Source organism: Poecilia latipinna, unplaced genomic scaffold (genome assembly GCF_001443285.1).
Source record: "Poecilia latipinna isolate Pla-1442-1.1 unplaced genomic scaffold, P_latipinna-1.0 Scaffold540, whole genome shotgun sequence".
NCBI classification, from domain to species: domain Eukaryota; kingdom Metazoa; phylum Chordata; class Actinopteri; order Cyprinodontiformes; family Poeciliidae; genus Poecilia; species Poecilia latipinna.
The window spans coordinates 80,892-101,590 of record NW_015113156.1 but is presented as its reverse complement, the minus strand read 5'-3'; the positions used below and the strand labels follow the sequence as shown (position 1 = coordinate 101,590).

Below are 20,699 nucleotides of genomic sequence, written 5' to 3'. Positions count from 1 at the left end.
AAAAAAAAATCCACATCTGTCCTTGGTAATTGATATATTTTTATTAGGCTTTACCAAGAATAATAAAACAGAACCCTGACCAATTAATACCTTTCTGTGTACAATTACTGTAAGTAAAACCTAACTTTTTGAAAAAGACAATAAGCGTGGCTTCAAGGTATGCCTTTATTGAAATGAAATCATAAAAATGACTGTCAATGAAAAAACAATCTACAGCCCCCTAAAGAAGATATCCAGAGCTAACAAGTCACAGACTGATCAGGTGACAAGATTCCTGAAATCAGATTAGTCACAAAATAAAAAGTGTAGAGCATTCCCATTAATAGCACGTTTCCTCATTCAGAGAGGGGCAGCCTGCACAGTCAGGTGAGCCTGCGGTGGGGGGAATGCCCGTTTGCTGAAGTGTTCAAATAGCAGAAAACAGTGGCATGAACACAGTTTCAAGGTGCATCCAGCTGTTCCAGTAAAGTTCTTCTTCTCTTCTCCAGCTCTCCTTCACTCAGCTCACTGCCTGACGTGTCCCAGCCACCCTGATCAGAACACACAAGGACTCAGTAAACACTAACCCAAGTATTCACAGCCTCTGTCCAGTTTCTCTCCATTTAAATACACATTGAAAACCAGCAGACAAACAACGCCTTTCAACCTTCCAGAGGTCATACTTCAATAAACAAGAATGTATTTTACTGAGACTTCATGGGACAGACCAAAACAGAGAGGAATGCACAACAGCAATGGGAGAAAACGAGATGCATCGGTGTGTCCACTGCACCGACCAGAAGTGAACGGTCTAGTCTTTAGATCTTTCTCCCTTACCCTTACCTCAGTGTATGTCCTGTTGCCTAGCAACTGCAGCGGTCTGAAACCCAAGCTGGTAAAAATGGAGTTCGAAATCTTGCTGACATATTTATTCCTTAATTTAATCATTTTTAAATAATCAAATTCATTTATTTTATTTTTTTTAACAAAACTTTTATTATAAACATGTCTATGCAAAATACAAAACCCTAACAACACAACCGCTTTACGCTTTTCACTTTTGTACCACCAAATTTAAATATACATATAGCTGAAACTTAAAATTTCCCACTGCCCATCACTCTAACTCCACTAGGAAACATGGTGGTGGCAGCATCATGATGTGGGGATGCCTTTCTTCAGCAGGAACAAGGAACCTGGCAAGGGTTGATGGGGATATGGTTGAAGGTAAATGCAGGAAAATGCTAGAAGAAAACCTATTAAATGCTACAAAATAAGATACAGAACATTCTCACTTTCCAGACCTAAATCCAATTGAGAACTTGAGTGAAAACTTGAACATTTATGTCCATATCTTCTCTCCATACAATCTGATTTCTGAATTTGAGTTGTGTTGCAAAAAAAAAAAAAAAAGAACGTCAAAAAAATAAAATGTCCAAGTCTCTAGAAAGCTGGAGACAAAACCCAGAAGACCTGTAGATTGTAATTGCATTGGAATATGGTTCTAAAAAGTTTTATCTCAGGAGGGGGGAGGAGAGGGGGGGGCTAAATACAAATACATGCCACACTTTTCAGATTGTGGTTTAAATGCGACAAAATGACAAAAGCTTGTGTGCTAAGAACCCTTTGACAAGGCACTGTGGAATTAGTGACGTAAATTCACCTCCTCTTTGGCTGCTTTCCTTTTAGGAGATTTCTGTTTAGACTCTGAGCGAGATTTCCCCCGAATCTTGTCGTTCTCTTTATCCTTCTCTGAATCTCGCTCCCGTTTCCCATCGCGCTCTCTTCCTTTCTTCTCGCCGTCAGAGTCCGGTGAGGCCTGTTTGTCATGGCTATAGTCAAATTCACGACAAACGTTGCAAAAAGCTGCATGGTGCTCCGGTTTACTCACAGACTTGTGGCGCCTCTTCTTGCCTTTCTTCTTGTGCTTCTTGGATTTTTTATAGCTTCGCTCTGTTTTGAAGCAGAACATACAAACAGGGCTGCATTTCTTCCACATGGCGATCAAATGATTCACTGAGCCGGGAAAAACACTCACCAGACTCTCCACTAGAAGAACGCTCGGAGGGAGATTTGGACTGGGAGCGCTTCTTCTTCTTGTGGTACTCCTCCTCCTCTGACTCTGACGCCTTTGACGACAAATAGAAAGTTTCAGAAATTGTTAAACGCTTGTTAAGCACAACTTGTGATTTATTCTTTTTAAGTACTGAGAGCAACTGACTGATCGAGAGCGTGATCGCTTCCTGTGGTGCTTCTTGGACTTCTTTGAATGCTTTTTTGTCTTGGAATGGTGATGCTGGCATTCATGCTGGCAGAGGAATACATAAATAAAAAAAAGGTAAGCATGACTACGATCTGGACGGATAAACTCCTTGCTTTCCTCGCGGTGATCGTGGGAACCTCACCTCCAGAACATGCATGAAATCTTTGAATATCCTCTTCCTCTCTGACTCCAGCGTCACATCTTCGAAGGCAGCTTCTTTCAGGAATCTTTCTCTGACCTGAAACAGTCAAATGTCATCCGTCACAAACCATTAAGCACAATAAAAAAAGAAAAACTGAACAGGAAATTGAAAATGTTGCCACTATAAGGGATTTTATTTGCGCATACTTCCTCCCATGAGGCCTCTGGCTCCAGCGGCGGCGTGGCCTGCTTCAACATGGTTTTGAAAGCTGCTTCTTTTCGCTTCATCTTGCGGGCCTCCTCCTTCTCTCGCTCTCGCTCTCTGGCTTCAGCCTTCTCCAGTAACTGCTCAGAAAGAAGTTTAAACATATTCAATCATGAATTAAAAAACAAAACAAAAACAATTTGACAAGAGACATACAGAGAAACAATGAGGAGTGAGATGCCAGAGAAAGTTGTCTGGTGTTTTCTTGGGTTATATGGAGCTACAGAGTAGAATAGTCCTGCCCCTCCCAAACCTGCTGCTGCACTTTTTATTTGCTTGCAAGAAATACAAAAATCAGCTCACTGATAATATTTCATGTTGTGCATGCATCATGCTTCTGTACCAATTTGCAGAATTTTTTTCGTACAACTGGTAAGTGAGTCTTACACTGTTGAAGGCCAGCTTTATGTTCCCAGCATCCAGAGTAGTGGCTCTCTTGTCTGAGCTGATAACGGATCCAAAGTCATCAAAGCTGGTGTTCACTTCCACCAGGAAGCCTTTATCCTGAGTAAACACAGACACCGAGACTCGTGAACAAAACCTCAGAGTTTAACAGCGATATCACAGATTGTTCCCAAAATAATTCCCTAAAGTCCCAATTCTGATTTCCTCTGGCTTACCTTGAGGATATCTTTGATTATTCGTTTTTCGTCGTGGTAACGGGCTTTCAGGTCTTCCACGTAGAATTTGAAGAGGTCCAAAGGAGTGGAACCTGCAGAAAGACACAAGACGGATACAAAACGGTTATGAAAGAAAAGCAAAAAAAAAAAAAAAAGGGGGAGAATAATAGAGATAAAGTGGATAATAAACAATTTCAGTAACAATACAATCCAACTCTATATTAAATTAGTAAGTGAAATGAACTGAGTGTATTTCTGTGTTCATGTCTCGTCCACGTGCTGCGCGGCTCTTAGCTCATCACAGACGTGTGCAGTCACGTGTGATGCGCCCCGCTGCCGTACCAGGCTGGCCCAGCATGCTGCTGAAGCGCATGTCAGAGCTCAGGGTCGGGTACATCTCCATCCACGAGGACATGGAGTGAAGCTGGCCGTGATCATGGAGCTCATCCAGAAATTTCTGTGCAAAAGAAAAAGAAAAAAAAAAAAAAGATGATAAATATAAATTTGAGACAGCAACTGTTGGAATAAAACATTTTTCTTCTTCTACTTATTTTTAGCATTTTAAAACAAGATTAGATGTGATTAGTAGGTGATTGAACCATCTCTTCAGTGCGTGGAGCGGTACGTGCCTGGAAGGACTCTCTGTTCTTGCGCTGCCGTCTCCGTTCCCTGAGGAGAGTCTTCTGCTTGTCTTCTTCCTCCTCCTTCTCCAGAGCTCGAATGTGCTCCTCAAAACAGATGAGGGCGTCCTCTTTATCCATATCTGTCGGCAGATAACAACAAAACATACATTACATTCAGAGTTGAGCCCGCTGCTGCCATGCAAACACATTTCTCACATCAACTCTGCATCTGAATCCATGATAGGAAATTGGTTTTATTCTCGTACTCTGCAGCTCTTCGTCCTCGGCAAACGTGGGGTTGTCCAGCAGATACTGCTGGGCCTCGGACCAGGTGGTGCGATACGTCACGTTGGCCATATTGTCCAGGATGTTCTTCAGAGCTTCCCAGTTCCTCTTCCTCAGCTGCTTGGCTTGTTCCTGCAGGAAAATACAAAACCAGGAAGTTAAGTATTATCGTTCCAAGTTTGCTTTAAAGTCAACATGAAAGACTCTTCCAAGCTAAATTATGATTAAATTCAATATAATTACAGAGGTAATGTTTTAAAGATGGAGAGTTGCAAGTGGATGCAACTCTGACATTAGAAATAAAGTCCTAGACCACTGCACTGAACCCTATTGAAAACCTCATGGTTAATCCACCAAATATTGATTCTGAACTCTTCCTGAGTTAAAACATTAGTATTGTTGTTTCTATATTAATATGAACTTGTTTTCTTTGTAATACTTTGTCTGAAAGCACTGTATCGTTTTTGTGATTTTGACCATTTATTTTCTGCAAATAGCTTGGTATTTCGGAGACATGTCAGTAGTTCATAAAATAAAATAATAATGTTCATTTTACTCAAACATACACCTATAGAAAGTAAAATCAGAGAAACCGATCATTTTAAGTGGCCTCTTATTTTTTTTTTCCAGTGCTGTATATTCCCATAATGCATTGTTTCACACATACAGACCTCGTACTGCTGAATGTTTTATAACGGAGAACGTTTTCACGCAGTGAGGCAGCGCCTTACCTTCTCTTTCTTCGCCAGGTAGAACAACACGTCTTCGTAGATCTCCAGTCTGTCTCTCTCAGGAACGCAGCTCCACACTTCCAGCTCATTAAACATTTGCTCTGCTTTCCTGGATCACAGATACACACACGCGCACACACCCACAAGCACACACACAGCTGGTTTAAATCATTTTCACACAAGCTCGCCACATGATGGCGGCATTTCACAAGCCAATTACATTTTACACGTCTATATAAAAATAAATAAATAAATTAAAAACACCAGATGCACTTTTAAATCTGATTGCATACATTTGAATAAGCACATAAAACACACAGTTTAGTGTATATAACTGAAGCTTTTTTTTTTAAATTTCTTTATGATGGCAACTGACTGATTTTATAACGCTGACTTTAAGGAGAGCTAGCACCTCTGACTGGCAACTGTGCAATTAATAAAAGATGAGAAACACACCATCAGAAAGTCCTGCTATCACTCTCACGCTGCCTGTTGTGACTCATCCCAGATTACAAGCTGGTGCCAGCAGAACTCTGAAACCGGCTCGCTGTCAAGGTCACCAGCCGAGGGTCTGATACGGTGACTTTCACCCATATGCCAAACCCAAGAACTGACAAACCAGATGCTATAATAACCACCGATGAGTTTAACTTCCAATATTCAAGCTCATTAAAAATAAAAAACTTCATATTGCATTTCAAATGTGTCTCTTTGTGTATATATAACAGAGGAAAGCCAATTTTGTCGATACTGATGAAACTAAAAATAATTCACAATGTTTAAATTAAAATTATTTGGTAACTTTGTACAGGACAAAATGGAGATGAGGAAACAAACACAAACCAAATTCTCCAAACGCAAACTCATCCACAGTGAGGATTACGTGGATCTGAGCAGCATGAGGGTGTGCCTAAACCATAGATGACCTTTTATTGATCAGGTCAGTGTAATGAAATTGACAGTTCAGAGCAGCACTAATCAATCCATGGTAAAACACGCATGTACTCTAACAAATCCCAGCAGCCACCTACTTGTATCTGGTGGTGGACGTCATCTTCTCATGATTCTCCAAGAACCTCTGGAACTTTTCTTTGGACTCCTTGTATTTAATCCTGGCCTCTTCCTTCTCCTCCTTCTCGGTTTGGACTTTGTAGGCATTAAACGCCTGCTTCTTCTCGCTCAGTTTGGGAAGAGCACTGTTGATAGCGGAGAGAGAAAATTAATGTCATGAAGACAATTAATGTAATAAATTAGAGTTGTGTCTAGAAAGTACGGTGAGCAATCTGTGAATCATCCACCTGTAGCGAGGGTCATTGATAATCAGCTTCATGGCCTGTTCCCATGAGGAGTTTGAGGAAACACCCTAAAATGAAAAGAATACAATGTGACAATGGAGTAAGACACTAAAACACATATAAAAGGTGCAATTCCACACATTAGGATATTTATTTACTTGGATTTTGACAATTGGAAAAAATAAATACAATCGAGATTTTTAGAAAGTCAGAACTTGTACAACTATGTAGATTGTGGACGTAGCAGTTCTCCAGCAGCCACTGACATCCTCAACAGCATGGATAGATAGGCCTTTAAAAGCTATTGCTTAAGAAACAAGCTGTAAACAAGTTCTGTGTCAAAGAATATTGATGGGAAGTTGAGTGGAAGAAAAAAGAAAGTGTTTAATTCAGTTGAATTCAAGTTTATTTAATCAAGGACAGCACTGTTAACAATGGCACATAATAAAAACAAAGCAGCCACTGTTTTGTTTTGTATGAAGGTTTTCTAGTCCACGGGCTAATTTACAAATTCAGTTCTTGGTTGGATCTTTTAGAATGAAAGATTCCCATCACACATGCACAAATAGGGTGAATACCACAGATTTTCCTTCCGCTCAACTTTCCTTTGTTTAGTCAGGGGTCTCTGCTTGATTGTTATTTCTCCATTAAAAACATTTTTTTTTATTACTCTTATAAATAAATTTTCTAACAACATCTTTATGTTTTATTAGCTGTAGCCTAAATTATTCAAATTAGTTTGAAAAACTACACTCTTTGAACTTACCAAGAGAAACAAATTGAGTTTTAAATCATAATCTAATTTACTGAAATGCACCTGTAAACTCATAAATATAGCAAAATTATAACTCAAGGAAAATAACCTTTTTGGAAATCATGGAAAAAGGACAAAAAGTAATTCCCTAATTGCTTCAAGCTGCTTGTTTATGAGGTGTGGAGTGACAATAATTCAAGTAGTGCCACTGATGGCTTATATAAGCGCCCTTTCTTTATAAGCGTGCCTCTCTCTCAGAAAGTGGCTCCTTCATCCATTATGGACTGATTCCACCGCGCCGCTGTCTCGTCACTTGTCACAGTTATTCTAACTCACTGAGGCATGCCACTTTCTCTCACTGTCTTAATCCCAGCCAGCCCCCTCTGCCTGTGATCCAATAAAGCTAATCATAAAGACAGACCCATTAAGATCTGGAAGGAAATGGCAAGCAATCTCAGAGGAGAGCTTTGTGCACAAAATTAAAAAGCACCTAAATATAGCAACAATCGAGGTGGGGCGCGCTTGGCACGCTGTGCTACTTGTAAACAACACGGTCACAGCAACAGGAGGTGAGCTTAACAGACTTCCCAGGGGCTGAAGGGAGGGGGGGGGAATTAGATTGAGATCAGGATGCAAAGGATGCGACGAGAAACTCATAAAGGCTCGGCAGACAGAGGTAGCTAAACATCTCCCGCTAAGAGGAGCGCTCACGTTTTATGTCACATGTTTCACGCAATTAGAGAGAAAAGAGTGACAGCAAAGCAGCTGTCGGTGGGGAATGTAGAGAAAGGAGACATGGAGGCTTTTCAGAAGCCCATAAACCAAAATACAACACTGACTGTTTTCTAGTGAGAAAAATAGTAATACTGCAACATCCTACAGTGTATAAATATCATCAAGATTATTATTAATAATAGCATCTCAATTATGCAAGAAATGATTAACCAGCAGTTTCTACAGATTTTAAATTTGATACTTTTCTAAACTCAAGTTTGTAAATTATTTATGTAAAAACAATACAATGATTTTTTTTTTTTTTTTATTAATAGAGCTTTAGAAAGAGCAAACGAAAACCGACAAAACATGAACAAAATGTTTCAGACATGATTTCAAAAAAATGAACTGCATAATAAAGGTCACCATGACCTCCCAGCTGCAACTAAACGCAAGTGAAAAATGGATTTTAAGAAGGCATTTCAAATGACTGACGGTTTGAGCTGCTACAGCTGATAAAGAAAGGCTCTTCCCCTGATTGGAAACTCAAGAGCTGCACAATATTAAGGAAATATTTCACTGTAATACTCTTACTGAAGACAAACAACGCTGATTACAATTAGCCTACATTTCCCAAACACTTTTCTTTTGTTAACAATATGACCAGGACTCAAGAGCACTTAAGAGTCATTACATGCAGCCCAATATATTGTCAATATGCAAAGACTGGAGGCCTGACAATTAACACACCAAATCCTCCAAACTCTTTGAAATATAGCACAGAGTTAATGGGATAATTTTGATTGGGTATACTGGGCAGCTCTGGTGATCGCTACTGAAAAGTTTGAACTACAAAACATTCACCCAGTCAGGTGAAACAAAACAGAGCAACAGAAGAAGACTGAAGACTTTATCTGATTTTTTCAACACACCAAAAGGTAAAATAATGCAAATAAAAGGATTTTAGGGACCAAACATTATGGAAATTCTTAATTTCGATGCCTTTAATGAACAGGAGAAAACATTTTCAGATTTCCAATATCTGGCCTAACGAATAAAGACCAAAGAAGAGCTGGAAAATATTTGATGATCCAGTTATAGGTGCATATCTGGTTTAAAACATAAATTTGGTTTCAGGAAATCATCTACACCATTAGTACCGACACCATTTTCAACATTGGTAAAGCAGCTTTTGATATCCTCAAAGTCCGCGTTTTAATTAAACCTCTGGTTTGGGCTAGAACTGACTGAGAACTTTTCTTTTTCAGATTACAAGAAGAATTCAAAACAGCAGTAAAAAGCACTAAATGATGGTGTTTTTTTAGGCCAAGAGCAGAAAGTTATGTTTGTTTTCATAAATTCACATGCAGTATATTGGGATATGCCCAGTTAGTTAAGCCTGCTGATGGTGCTGCAACCTAAAAAAGAAAAGTCCTAAAATGTGTCTAAAAGTGCTTTTTGGTAAATGAGACTATATCCACCTCTAACTTTTCTTTTAAAGATTAAATGATCCTTTCCTTTAGGTCAAAATAGCCACCTGGCTCCTGGGCTCACCTTCTCCTTCAGCAGCTCTTTGAAGGCCTGCTTGGCTTCTTCTTTTGTGTTCCACTTATAGGTTTTCTTCTGAAGTTCAGGTCGCTCTTCTTCTTTGACTTCGACGCTGAAAACAAATAAGAATAATAACATTTGTTACACTGCGTTCATTATTAAAAGCACTTGACAATTACCTTATTTAACGTTAAAAGACAAAAGTCTGGATCTCTGTGGATGTTACTGTTACTCAAGAAAGTGCGTTTAGTTCAGGGGTGGGCAACTCCAGGCCTGGAGGGCCGATCTCCTGCAACTTTTAGAGGCGTCTCTTCTTCAACCCACCTGAGTCAAATAATGAGGTCATTAGCAGGACTCTGGAGAACCTGACTGCACTTACGAAGTGTTTCAGCTATTGGATTCAAGTGTGTTGGACCAGGGAGACATCTAAGAGTTGCAGGACACTGGCCCTTGAGGACCAGGATTGCCCACCCCTGGTTTAGTTTGATTTTAGCACCACAAACAAGTCGGGGAGAAAACTGATCCCAAGAGACCAATTCTCAATAAAAACAAGAACCGAAAAAGCAAAGAATAAACTAATACACAAACACATAAGTACATGTAAATTAAGTAATGAGGAAAATCTTGGCAAATTTATGACCTAAAATGCAACTGTTCTTTGAAATGGGAAAGAAAATACCTTCTGTTTTCAAATTTTAAATAACTTCAGTTGATCTGCATCTGCTTGAATATTCATAGGTTTCACAAATCATTCTACAAAACGATGCCCTTCAAATTTCCCTCCAATGTTAATGGCATAAATCAGCTCTATTAAAAAAATCTACAAGCACTGGACTTGTAAAAGAGGATTAGAGCATCCTCTAATAAAGTGAACATAAATAATGTTAGCCAGAGATTTAATATTTACATTAATGTGAGCTTGAAGCGGAGCCAACTGTTGTTTACCTGGGTTTGCTCTCTGCAACGACGGCACTCTCTGAGGAAGTCACAGGTGCCTCCACAGCCTTGACCTCAGCTGTTTGATGCGAGGTCACCTGGGACTGCTGCTCCTCTGGGACCGCCGCTGCAGTTTCCGCCTCCTTTACGGTCACCATGGCGGTTGTATTTTGATCGGCCTGCGCTGTAGGAGCTGCAGTCGTTCCAGGAGCCGCAGCCTCTGTTGTTCTGGAATCAAACCATTATGTTACTAACACAAAAACTCCTATCTCCAGTGTAAATAACATGCTTTCACAAGATTAGGACAAAACAAGTATACACCATGTTCTAAACACCTGAATCTAAATCAGAAAAGAAAAAATATTCCAACCGCTGCTAAAACAATTAAACGTATCAATCATTAAAATGTTAATGTGTATTGTTACCCTGAGTTTGACACCTGCTCATAATCAAAAGTTTTAAATAAAGATATTGCAAAAATTTAATAAACCTTCACAATTGGAAAAGATTAAGTTTAGAAGGTTTCTTCCAGCCAGCTGACTGCCAGTGTGCAGCAACAGGTCAGGAAGAGCCAAACTATTCTTATAAAGAAACTCTGGTCTGTCTTATTTAGAGGATTTTAAACAGCATGAATGGGAAGACGGACAATGTGTGAAACCTTGGTGTTGGTAACCATTCTGTGTCTTCTGAATACCAAATGAAAATTGTTTGGCCACGGAGAGCAGATAATGGAGCAAAGAGACATAAAAAAAACTTACCCACTCTCCTCTGCTTTGATCATAGCTGGAACAGACAAATAAAGAAGCCATTAATGGGTCTCTGCTTCGTCTTTAAAGCAAAGTACAAAGAAACGCCCCGCACACTGATCAATGCACATAACATGCCAACATGTTTTCTTGAAAAAATTCTGTCTAATCTTTGTACAACAGTGATTCTTGAACTCATTTATGCTTTTATTAATTTGTTGCACATGCCAGCAGACGGCTCAGACCGTTCAGATTAAACATAAGCTTGAAAAACGAGACACCATATTTTACCCTCCAGATCCTCCAGCTCCTTGGGTTTGGTCCATCTGGACTCCTTTGTCTGAGAGTTGTAATAATAAGGCTTCCCTGTGTCAGACTTGTACTCCTTCCAGGGGCATTTAGACAGCATTTGCTAAAACAAACAGTAAAACAGATCATCATCATTATGGGTTTTGGGATCATTTTCATAAGAAGAATGCAATGCTTATCAAAATAACTGAAAGAAATGCTTAAAATATATTACATTCCTCTGCAATTCAATATTTTGGATTTTATGATTTTAATTCAGTTGAGATGTATATGTACAAGCAATTTAATGCCATTTACAGTCCGACACATTTTAGTAAATTAAACCACATTTAGACGTTTTTTCATATCTTGAAAACAGGAGTAAAAAAAAAAAAAACAGTATTTAGTTAAATCAACATAAAAGGGTAAAAACAACAGTTTTGGCATATACATTGATAAATTTATGCTAAAGTATGTCTCCTACTGTACAGGCCAACGAGTATTTGATTAGTTATCAGCAGTCTATTAAACCAGGTTGTGGAACAGTAAAAGTACATACCTCTGCAGGAGATTTCAGTTCATCCGGTTTCTCCCATGTGGACTGTTTGGTTTCTGTATTGTAATAATATGTTTTCCCATCTAAAGATTTGTGTTCTGTCCACACAGATTTCTACAAAAATAACAAAAACAGGTATTTAAAGTTAGCCACTTTCAATCAATATATAAAGTTTTTGTGGTTCCTTCTTTGAAAACTTTAACAGTCTTTTGGATATATTAGTGTGTGCCAACCTTCTTTGGCTGTTCTTCTGGAGGGGATCCATTTGTTCCACTCTGCAGGAATAAAAGAAATGAATTAACATTTACTGCTAAAAGAAAATGCAGGAGCAAAAAAGACAAGTCAACACTGTTGAAACGTATGTTCTAATTTATGAAACGTGACTGTATAGAAAAAAAAAAGTGACAAACGTACAGTTGTTCCAGGTGCAGCTGCTGCAGGGACTGAAAGAGAAATATGTCAGATATTGAGACGTAAGCAAATCAGAACAAAGATATTGATTTGTAAACTGGATACTGATTTGTAAACTGGATCATACCTGTGGTGTCAACACCAGGCTGGAGAAACAAAATAAGAAAAAATATTATTTTATTGGCACAAACATGAACAAAATAGAGTAGAAACTTACCAAAAACTAATATTAAACAATAAAAAGCTCTTTTTTTAATATAGTGGAATTATGATATAATTCAACTAGAGCCAAAAAATTACAACATGATGACTTATTGTAACCATAATTATAGATTATGCATTTTTAAGATTTAAGTGTGACAAGTGAAACCAGGAGAAATCTGTAAGGAGACGGCTACTTTTTCATGGCACTGTATGTTGCTTAAATGCTTCATTTGGCATTTTCTGGGTCACAGGTCATTTCTGAGGTCTGTGAAGCCAACATAAAGAGACAGACAGTGAGACGTACGGGTCCCGTCGGCTGTACGGTCGCAGCTGGAATCCGAGGAGGCAGCATCATTCCCGGGATCATGGGCGGTATCATGCTTGGCATCTAATAAAAGAAGAATCATGAAACATTCAGACATTTTCATACCAACACAAATCTTCAGACACAATGAGAGTGTGAGACTGTGAGCATGACGGGCTGCTTGCAACTTCAGGGACAAGGTGAGACTGAAGTTATGTTTGCTGTGCTAATTTAATCATGTGATAACACGGCTTGTGATCTGTGCGATGCAAATGCACCGAGACTCCACTCCGCTCGTTTACTTTCTAAGATTGTGACTCTTTATGCCGACTCTCTTTCTGAAATCACACCTTCTTAATGTTGCCAAGGCAGAAACATATGCTGGCAGAAATGGGACAGGTTTCTGCTTAGCGAGTGCATTTAATAAAAATACTACATTATAAATAATTGTTGCGAAAACGGTTTCATTTTAGAACAAATATGCAATTTTACTCATTTATATTTTCTATTAAACACCGAGTAGGATGATAAGAAATATTTATGTTTGTTGCAACACCTGTATTTTCACTGATTGCCCTCGAAAGAAGGAAGAGATAAATTAAACTTTAAAATTATGATTATATTGATGCTATTTTCAACTCTACTTCTGTTTCATTGCAGTAGAAACGTCCAGTTCAGAGAGACACAAGATCTTGTGTAAGAGATTAACATAAAACCTTACCTGTCCCATTGGCGGAGCAGCCATTGGTGGCATTATGCCTGGTGGCATTATTCCAGGTGGCAGTGGAGTCATGCTAGGAGGTCGCTGCGCCATAGGGGGTATTCCCATGGGTGGGAAGTGAGGTGGTATTCCTGGTGGTCCCATCTAGTCAGTTGAAGAAACAGAGAGAGATATTGCATTTTTAAATTGTTAAAGGATGACTGAATCAGATATTTTAACTAGTTTGACAGCTGAAAGAAAAAACATAAAGGCTAACTTTGACCAAACTTTTGAAATTACTTACATATGGAGGCGGTATGGCAGCAGGGGGGACAGCTGCATAAGGTGCCGCCTGGCTTGGGCCATTATTTGTCTCCGTTGAAGACTGCCATGAATAAAAAACACAACATTAAGTTAGTAAAGTTCTAACTTTAAAAAAGTTACAAATTATAAATATTTTCAGTTTTTCTTAAGAATTAGGTAAAAAAAAAAAAACAGTGTTAAGAAATAATTTGGTCTGCTGTAGTATTCTAATTTCAGATTATTAAAATTATAAATAAGAAAGGCTTGAAAACATCAGTGTGTAACAAATCTATATAATGTTTACCGTAATGCAACTGAAATAAATGAAATGTTCTAATTTACTGTATAGATATTGGGTATAGATACATGCTACAATCCACTTTCAATACTACAAAGGTTTTCTATTTCACAAGTGTTGTGCAAAGTGGTATTGGATTTGTCCATAAAGATGGAATTAAAATCTGTGGTATCACTCAATGTCAACTTTTCAGATCACAAACTTTATTTCAAAATTTTAAATAAAGTCCAGAATGATCTATTGCATTTTTCCGAGAAATGTCGACGTCTTAATTGTCCACTACAGCTAATTTCATCTACTTAAACTTCATTCCATCATTCATAATAAATTAAGTAAAATACCAGAATGGCAAAGGTGCTGAAGCAAAGTTATAAATTGATAGAAAGCTTAATTGCATTCAAGATACATAGTAGTGAGGGGAGTTACAATACGGATACATTTCAAATGACAAAGTAAAAAATTGTCTTAATGAACACATGAATTAAAGACACAGAAAGCTTTATTCAAGATAAATCCGATAGTACAAAATCATCGCAATTAAAACACTTAATAAAAATAAATCCACGAAATCCAGTTTTTGTCCTGCTTGTAAACACATACGAATCTTAATTGGAATAATTAGCTTCTAGCTAATACAAATGCTAGTACCCATGATGAATGAGCCCAGGCTCCGTCTAACTACTGGAACAGAATAGGTTAATGTAACAATGAGTTTACTAAACCAGACCCAATACGTTTAAATTAGCAGCTTGTGTATTGGGTTACAATTGAAAACCAATATTCTGTGTTCACAAAGAGAAATATCCACTGTTCGTTCTAATCGACTCGTCTTCACTCAGCATCGATTCCAGATTATAGTCCATGCTATAGTGGTATGAATGTGCCGCTATATTAGCCTAGAGCTAACACGACAAGCTAACTAGCACCGGCCACCTCTGGGCGACTTTTCATGAAGGCTAAGAGGCGGCTTCCAACCACACAAAGAAAAATGAAAACTGAAGTCGTGGATTATTGCTAATTTTTATCGGCAGCATTACTAATTATTAAAAACTTCTCTTTCAAGCAGGTCAACTCACCATGTTGACGGCAACGTCCAAGGAAATCCAGCACTTATCAATAACGATCACAGTGATTGGTCTAACTGCCTTGTGACGCAAAAACGTGAGGCGGTAGTTTCTGTTACGTCAGTGCGCGCCGGGAAAACGCATAAAAGCGCAACAACGCCATGCACTCAGGTAAATTAATAAAAAGAAAATTATAAAACACAAATAAATAAGACAAGTGCATAATAAAGGATATTCTATTCTATTCTATTCTATTTATAAAAAGATTGTAATCTTTTTATAATTTTACAATTTTCCCAATTTGTATCAAGCTAAACAGGCATGTGGAACATATGACAGTAGTATTTTGGTATGAGTTGAATAACTGATCATAAATTTATAAACACACATTATTTACAGAGCTTGTTTACAGCATAAAACATCTTGTCAATGTTTACTGTGTAAGCTGAACTAAAAATATTACACTCACTCAGACTGTCTGCCTGAGCCAAAATTTATTGTAACTAACCACTTAGGTAAAGCACACTCTTGCAACATAAAATATTGCTTAAAAAACTAAAGGAAAAGCTTTGGCATGTCATTAACACTTCTACTTCTACAGAGTGGTAAACTTCCCATTCAAAGACTAAACATGTTTTCTACACACAAAAAACTTGTTCAAATTCACCTTACGTCTGTGAAGTTGTCTAGTGATCTGATTTACTTTCATCATCACAAGCAATTCACAAATCCCCAAAAGAAATAAAAATACTAAATAATAACAACAATAATCTTTAACTACACTATTTTGACACCCCATTTGAACTAGTCTCTGCACTTATAAGAGTTCCCTTCTTCTTTTAGATGCTGAAGCATAAATCAATTTCCAGAGATGCAACGACTGTTTTCAAGATGCAGCAAAATGACTTCAGTGTATTGGGAGTAACTGGAAAAACTGACTGTGTTTTTCCAAATATTGCATTCTGTGACACTGCTTTTTGCTCATACAGAAAGATAAAATAAAAGTGAAAATTAGGCTGTGGTCACAGTTTCGCTTCAAAACCTTTTCCCCAGAACTACAGCCTGGAACATAAAGATAAAAAGTGTGATGAGATCATGACAATGTCGGCAAGAGATGAAATAAACAAGCAAACAGCTATACAATCAAATTCTTTCCAAAATAATAAAAACGAAAGAACAAATTCACATGGTGTACAGGTAAACTGCATTCCTCTCAGTGCCAATGATTTCTGGGGTCCCTAGGATTTAAAGTGTTATTGAGGTGTGAAGCGTGCAACAAAGAGCCTGGGAGATGAATGAACCCTCACTTGGGGACAGACTGCAATAAACTCTGATGCATTTCCTGACAAGAATGGAAGAATTCCCAATCAATTCTCCTAACAAGGAAAAAGAAAAAAAAAGGAGGAACAGCAGTAACTGATGGAGCTTCAACATAATGATGGGAGTCAATCAACCACACCAAAAGACACAAAATAGACAAGACAGGCAGACACACAGAGTAGCTTAAAAAATATTCACATGCCTTGAATTTTTGCATTTTATTTATTTTGTTGGAATTTTATGTGACAGTCCAGCTCAATCTTTTAGTAGTAAAAAGTCTGAAAAGAATGGCAAACTCCTTTACTTCTTCACTCCTGAAGAATATCCACTGAAGCAGCAATGTAATTCTCAGTAGTGCAAATCTGGGACACCCTGAAAAAATGCAGCTATAAGGGCAATGAAAGGTTCACAATATTTTTGGAAGGCAGGCTTAAATTTCCTTCTACTTCTGATTTATGCAGTTCCTCCAAATACTATAGTTTTTGTATTTACAGATACATTTTTAGTGTAATTTTGATCAATTTGGTTGGTAGAAAGTCAGGCTCTCCTGCTGCTGCTGCATTTTACTGCAGTGTACAAGTTTAAAAACAAATCTAGTTTAAGAATCAATGAAGGACATCTCACTCAAATGAAACATCATTCTTCCTCGAGGCTTTAAATTAGCTTTCTAATCAAAGTCACGCATTCTTATTCATTACCTTTCTGAAAATTACATTCTAAATCTGTTCCTCATCAAAATATCTATGCTATATTTCACCAATATGTTTCTGTACATTGATGTTCTATGCCCAACGCTGTTTGTCAGCAGCTCATTCTTGTTTGTTTGGGCTATTGATTAACTATGTATGAGGTGGTCAATGATTGCCTCTGGCCATTATACCCACTGAGTTCAGCATACTGCTGACCTGCCTTACAGGCACTCTGGTCTCATCCTGACAATTGGCTTCCTGTCAAATGTGGTCACATTAACTATCAACAGAGCACAGTATTACTATTAAAGGCTGCTTTTCAATTTCCTGTCTAAAAATAAAGGAGCCATCTGTTCAGACTTCTGTTTTGTGAGAAAATTGTAAATAAACAGGTTTTTTTCTATTTTTGGCACCTGTCTTCTCATCCCAATCTTTTATTAAAGTCAGTAAATATTTAATATACGATGAACAGAATCATACAGATATTTGAAAAGGCACGGAGTCCTCTTGATCTCCTTATACAGTTTATAGTCATGGCAAACAAACGAAACCTCATGGAATAACACAACTTTTTCTCAGTACAAGCTGCTTGAGGAAGCAGGTTTACTCTAAAAGCTTTCTGTGTTATGAATGGTTATTGACGCTATGATGGGTAAATGATCAATAAAAAGCAGAGTAAAAAAGCAAACAATATTGCTTCACAGGCAACACAGAAGAGCTCTGTTATTTATTGGTGGAAAACATCAGAAAGAGCCTTTCTGGGTGAAATTTCCCTTGAGTGTAAGCATTGTATTATATGGCAGCTCCTTTCATAAGACAAAATGCAGTTTAGTGTACCTTACACAAAAACTGTAAGGATAATTTGGTAAACATAAAAATGTAAAATTGTGATTTAAAGAGGGGGCAAGGAAAGCAGCAAAATATTAGAAAATGTTTGGAGATGAGTACACATCCCACCCAGCCTCCCATATACATTCTTTTTATTATTTATTTATTTATTTATTTATTTATTTATTTATTTATTTATTTATTGCAAATGTTGCAAATGTTCCATTGCTTCTCTCCTGTCAGTTGTTGCAAATAACTTTCTTTAAACTCTCAGTAGATATTTGCAAATAGAGTTTGTATGGTAACTTGAGGAGGAGCTTTTTTCTTTGAATCATAGACAATCAGATGTTTGCTGTTTAATTGTTGAGTCAAAAGTTGAGTCCTATTTTGTTCGAGTACCTGCTCTGCAAATTACCATGATCACACAAGTTGGAAAAAGCCCCCCACTATGTTTTAGTCAGATTCCTCCCTGGATTGCAATTAACACTTACAACTTACAAAGCTGTTGATTGGCTGGGATTACCTATTCACAGTCTTTTCTCTGAAAGAGTCGCTGATTTCACACGATTTAGGTCAAACAGAGTCTCTGTTTTTTTCAGTGAACCCATCTATCCACCCACCCACACAACTACAAACTGTTTTCTAATGTGAAGATGGCAGAAAACCTTTGAGCTTTCAGTCCGGCAACCCTGCTGAATGTCACTGCAAATGTCAAACTCTATATTTCACGATATTTTATCGCCGTTTACAATTTTAATAGAAAAACACAGAGGAGGAGGGAAGGAAATACACTGAGTGTCTCCTTCCTGATTCACCTGAAAACATTGCTTATTCCTTAACACGTGACTTGGACCTGAATTATCTCAGAAAACTTATTGATCAAGCAGTACACTAAATCGCACACCGCATTAACTTTATTGACCTCCCATTCTAAAAATAAAGCCATTAAAATGGTATTGCTGTACTTTTACAACTTATCTAGGAAGGCACAAGGTTGTAGGCATATGTAACTGTTCTTGCAAGAAACCATTTGTGAGGTCAGACACTGATGTGGAATGAGAGGCTCACTAGTCTTCACTGCTGACGTCAGGGCCATATTCACTAATTTTAGAAACTGATTTTAGGGAGGTCTGGCAGAAATTTAAAACTTTTTAATTACTTTAGCCCACTTTATTTATTAAAAGATTTGCTTCTGACGTATCGACTCTCCAGGCCCCTTAGGACTTCTACTGATAGAGTGAGTATTTCTATTGTTTTTCTGTTGCTTAAGCTATACATAATCAGGGAAAATAATGTTGTGTTTTTACAAGTTGTTTTAGACTATTTTAAATTTCATTGAATTTTAACCTTTTTAACTATAATCTATACATTCTACATGCATTTCATAATTAATCTAATCTACACAATTGTGTTTCTGCAGTTTTCTATATAACTATCTATAACTGACTGATTTCTCTTACTTTTAATTCATATTGTTTTATTACCAGTAATTGCTTGTTTTATCTTTCTGTTTACTTGATTTGATTGTTTCACTGCATGTGTCTCAAGCACTTAAATGGCAACCTTTCTGTTTATAACCTCAGTAAAGCACTTTGATTTATTATACAAGACATATTTCTTAGATACATTATGGTAGATATATTTTGTGAGGGACATTGTTTTATGTACTGGTTTTGTTGGAACTCAAGGGGGCATAATTAAAGGACATTAAACTGTCCAAAAATGTTTTTGTCTGAAGACTTCCTTGACAAAAAACAACAACGCACAATTAAAACCATGACCTTCCCCTCACGTTTAGCAAAATGCATTGAGAAAAGTTTTATTCGCTTGACGATAGACTCATTGAAATGACCCCATTGGTTTATCAGACAGGAAAGTGTGATTTTTCACTCCACAGAGCACACAAATGGGATAAATGCAGAAGAACTTTTGACTTGTTGCGGCTTTTCTACATTGGCATTTAAAAAAAAAGATGTGAACACTTTTAGATTCAACTTACAATTGATTGCCACATTACAAACTAGCGATCTTCAATGAGAAGATGCTGAAAGTCTTATGTTAGCCCTTAGATTTTCTGCCAGTAGACAAATGGAAGCCAAAAGAAGAAGAACTTCGGGCTCTTAGAATATTCGCTGCTCTCCATGGGGAGTAATATGAGAATATTCGAAGTGTCAGATGACTGCTAGACAGCCTAAACCTTTTTTAGGAGAGCAATTTAATTTGTTTCATTGGTCGGAAAAAGGAGGGTTGTAAGGAATGAGATAGAGAATGGATAATTCCAAGAGCTTGACTGCACTGTAACCATTCCATTAGTAAAAACATACATTTAATTAAATAACTGACTTCTACTCTGAAATGCGTTCACCTATGATGCACACGCACTAATGCCTCTTTCACTGAGTATGCAGAGTATCTGTGGCTGGCTCCATTTGGCAGGACAGTTTGGAATGCATGTTTCATTTAATGCATCTGCTGGTGAAATCGGAGTGGTGAGTTGTTTCCATTTGGGGAGCAATGTTCAGCTGTGGATAGTCTGTGGCTGCGCAGTCTGGAGTCTGTAATGGGAGGAAATAGCAGGGTGAAAATGGGGGGCAGCGTTGGGACCAGAAGGAAGATGCCAGGGGATTTATGTGTAATAGCAGACTTTGAAATGGGGCTTTATGCTCCAGGTCACTCATTTAAAATTTTGCACAGTTCACTCTGTTGCTGCAGTGTATTCTGATGACTTGGCTCACGGAAGGTGTTATGTTTCTTTTTATTTATACAGTTTATAAATAAAAAACTGTATTTTTTATTTATAAACAAAGAATATTTTGTTTATAAAAAAAAGAATA

At 37.6% G+C, this 20,699-nt stretch overlaps 1 protein-coding gene across 1 annotated transcript; it reads right to left on the bottom strand.

Moving 5' to 3' along the window:
• Positions 1 to 22: 22 nt before the first annotated feature.
• Positions 23 to 15,141, bottom strand: prpf40a (PRP40 pre-mRNA processing factor 40 homolog A). The gene is made up of 27 exons (XM_015041148.1): positions 15,041 to 15,141; positions 13,668 to 13,748; positions 13,385 to 13,528; positions 12,664 to 12,747; positions 12,283 to 12,301; positions 12,159 to 12,187; positions 11,978 to 12,019; positions 11,748 to 11,858; positions 11,192 to 11,312; positions 10,913 to 10,937; positions 10,164 to 10,382; positions 9,225 to 9,330; positions 6,206 to 6,270; positions 5,939 to 6,103; positions 4,908 to 5,016; positions 4,158 to 4,308; positions 3,898 to 4,031; positions 3,611 to 3,725; positions 3,269 to 3,360; positions 3,036 to 3,152; positions 2,591 to 2,728; positions 2,385 to 2,480; positions 2,201 to 2,287; positions 2,018 to 2,108; positions 1,871 to 1,932; positions 1,643 to 1,798; positions 23 to 530 (listed from the first exon to the last, which is right to left on the bottom strand). Exons 1-27 carry the CDS (start codon positions 15,041 to 15,043, stop codon positions 441 to 443), a joined length of 2,652 nt encoding a protein of 883 aa, XP_014896634.1. The 5' UTR covers positions 15,044 to 15,141; the 3' UTR covers positions 23 to 440.
• Positions 15,142 to 20,699: the final 5,558 nt, after the last annotated feature.